Source organism: Acanthisitta chloris, unplaced genomic scaffold (genome assembly GCF_000695815.1).
Source record: "Acanthisitta chloris isolate BGI_N310 unplaced genomic scaffold, ASM69581v1 scaffold16837, whole genome shotgun sequence".
In the NCBI taxonomy this organism is placed as follows: Eukaryota; Metazoa; Chordata; class Aves; order Passeriformes; family Acanthisittidae; genus Acanthisitta; species Acanthisitta chloris.
This window is the reverse complement of record NW_008684435.1, coordinates 1-2541: the sequence shown is the minus strand read 5'-3', so window position 1 is coordinate 2541 and position 2541 is coordinate 1. Positions and strand designations below refer to the sequence as shown.

At 62.5% G+C, this 2541-nt stretch overlaps 1 protein-coding gene across 1 annotated transcript in view; it reads right to left on the bottom strand.

Annotated features, from left to right (window-relative positions):
- Positions 1–2537, bottom strand: part of DNMT3A (DNA (cytosine-5-)-methyltransferase 3 alpha) — a gene marked incomplete at its 5' end in the record, with an annotated part of 6083 nt that extends 3546 nt beyond the window's left edge. Inside the window, 7 exons of the mRNA XM_009079346.1 lie at positions 94–186; positions 587–631; positions 877–1029; positions 1228–1384; positions 2028–2135; positions 2230–2385; positions 2478–2537. Coding sequence (XP_009077594.1) covers positions 94–186; positions 587–631; positions 877–1029; positions 1228–1384; positions 2028–2135; positions 2230–2385; positions 2478–2537 — 772 coding nt within the window. The remainder of the gene's footprint in view (positions 1–93; positions 187–586; positions 632–876; positions 1030–1227; positions 1385–2027; positions 2136–2229; positions 2386–2477) is intronic.
- Positions 2538–2541: the final 4 nt, after the last annotated feature.

Here is a 2541-nt window from a genome sequence, read left to right as displayed (position 1 = left end):
CCACGGCCCCACAGACACCAGAGACCCCGGGACAAGGCCGGGTACCCTGTGAGACCCCCAGGCAGGGTGCTGGGGGCTGGGCTGTGCCCACTGACCCACACCGTACCTTGCAGTTTTGGCACATCCCCCCAATAAACAGAGGGTGCTCCAGGGTCACGTTGAGGCTCCCACAGGAGATGCAGATGTCTGGGAGCAGGAGGAGAGATGTCACTTGCAGCACCCTGATCCCTGTTCTGCTGCCCTGACACATGCTCATCCCCATGCTGGGGTCACACCAGAGCTGGGGACCAATCCTGGGGACAGCAAGCTGTCACCATCCCCCTGTGCCCACCCTGGACCCCAACAGCCCCCTCAGCCCCAGGCAGTGTCCCAGGGGTCCCTGCCACAATCCAGGATGGGTCACTGCCACATCACAGCTGCTGTCCTTGCTGCCAGGAGTGGGACAAGCCTTATTGTGTTCTCTTAAGCCCTTCCTGTGGCTCTGAGCCCCTTCTGCTCCCCTGCTCTGCTCCAGGTGCCCAGGCAGGGAGGGACCCTCACCCCAGCCCACGATGGGGGGCAGAATGTGCCCCAGTCCCACACTCACCTTCGATGTTCCTGCACTTCTGCCGGACCTCGTACACCAGCCGCTCTGGGGGAAGAGAGGGAGATGAGGCCCCAGCCAAATTCCTTGTGGCATGAGGTGAAGCAAGGGGACCCCCCAGGAGAGAAGGACCCCAATGGAGAAGGGAAGATGGCCTGAAGCAGGTCTCACCCCCTTGGCTTTCCTGCAGGGAGCACGGCCCTGCCGGCACCAAGACCCTAGTGGGGTTCATAGCCAAGCCAAGCCCCATGGAGAGGGGATGGGCACAGGGGCATCCCCAGCCCCCAAAGTACCTCGGGTGCGCTCGTCGATGATCTCCTTGACCTTGGGCTTCTCCTGGGTTGTGCTTTTCCGGGGTTTTTTGGCGGGTGGGGGTGGTGCGTAGGCGGCTGCTTCGGGCTCTACCCACATGTCCGTGTAAACTTCTTTGTAGGGGTTCCGCTCCTCTGCCAGAGCAGGAGGGGCTGTCAGTGGGGTCCTCCCAGTGTGGTACCCTGAACAGGGAGGTCCCAGGCCCTGCCAGCCTCACGGTGCTCACCCTGCCCATCCCACACCACCCTGACAATGCTGAGTGACCCCCAGGACCCCTGGCCGAGGCCACTGGGCAGGTCCTCACCCCACACAGGACTCAGTGCCCCTCTCACCTTCCGGGGGCTCCAGCCCCTTGGGGCCGGAGGGCTGGAAGCCACCCAGGGCCCACTCGATCATCTGCTTGTTCTGGATCTCCACCACCTTGGACGTGTCTGTCTCATCGTTCTCGGGGCATGCAGGGAAGATCTTCCCTGCCCTGCTGCTGGCCACCTGCCCAGGGGGCACAGGGGTCACCCACTCATTCCCCAACAAGGGAGTCCCCATCCTCAGCCTCTCCTGGCTGTTTCTGCACTGCCCAGCCAGGCAGCCCCCAGCGCCAGGGGACCGACATAGTCAGAGACCCGCAGCACTGCCAAGAGGCTCTGACACAGTCAGTCCCCCACATCACCCCACGAGACCCCCAACACTGACAGGAGACCCTCTGAATGCCAAGACCTTGCCCACAGCATCACCCCACAAGAGACCCTCAGCACTGCCCAGAAAGCCCCTGAAAGCCAAGACCCATCCTCCCAGATCATCTCAAAGGCACTTCAGCAAGTCCCCAGAGACCTGCTGAATCCCTGACCTCCTCCCCAACTTCCCAACAGACCTCCACACACCTCTGGCTGGGATAAACGATCCCCACACACCCCTACAATCTTCTCAAGGGGTCCCCTTGACCCTTTTAAAAGCCCCCCAGGGTTCAGGAGGAAAGGCAGGGCTGGGTTCTGGCTGGGTAGAGTAGAGGTTGCTGCTCCCACAGTCCCTGTACAAGGTTGGTAGGATGGACCTGCTCAGGCACTGATGTTCCCCTAACCTCTTTGTGCTGGGGGATATTATCACCCCAGTGTCACCTCATGGTGTCCCCACTCACCTGCAGCACCTCATAGATGGCCTTGCGGTACATGGGCTGCTTGTTGTAGGTGGCCTGGTGGAAGGCGCTGGCGAAAGAGCTGAGGGGCAGGAGCTTCTCCACACAGACCTGAGGACAGCACAGAATGCAGCCCTGAGTACACATGGGGACAGCAAGGAGGGGCTGCCCTGTCCTCCCAACCCCCCTAGGTGCCACTTCCCACCGAAAACTTGCCGTCCCCAAACCACATGACCCAGCGTGTGCCCTCGGCCGCGCGGCTCCGTCCAGTCATCCACCAGGACACGATGCGCCCGGGCCACCAGGAGAATCCGCGAAGCTTCCCCCACACCAGCTCACCGATGCCAAACCCGCGCCCGTCCTGCATGGGGGGCCCGGGGGGGGCACCTGGGGACACATACACACGTTTTTCTGTGTCCCCGCAGCCCCCTGGATCCCGGCCCCGGCGCTCACCTCATACTCAGGCTCGTCATCAGCCGACTTGGAGGTGTTCTTGTCGCCAGCATCGGCCACCGCG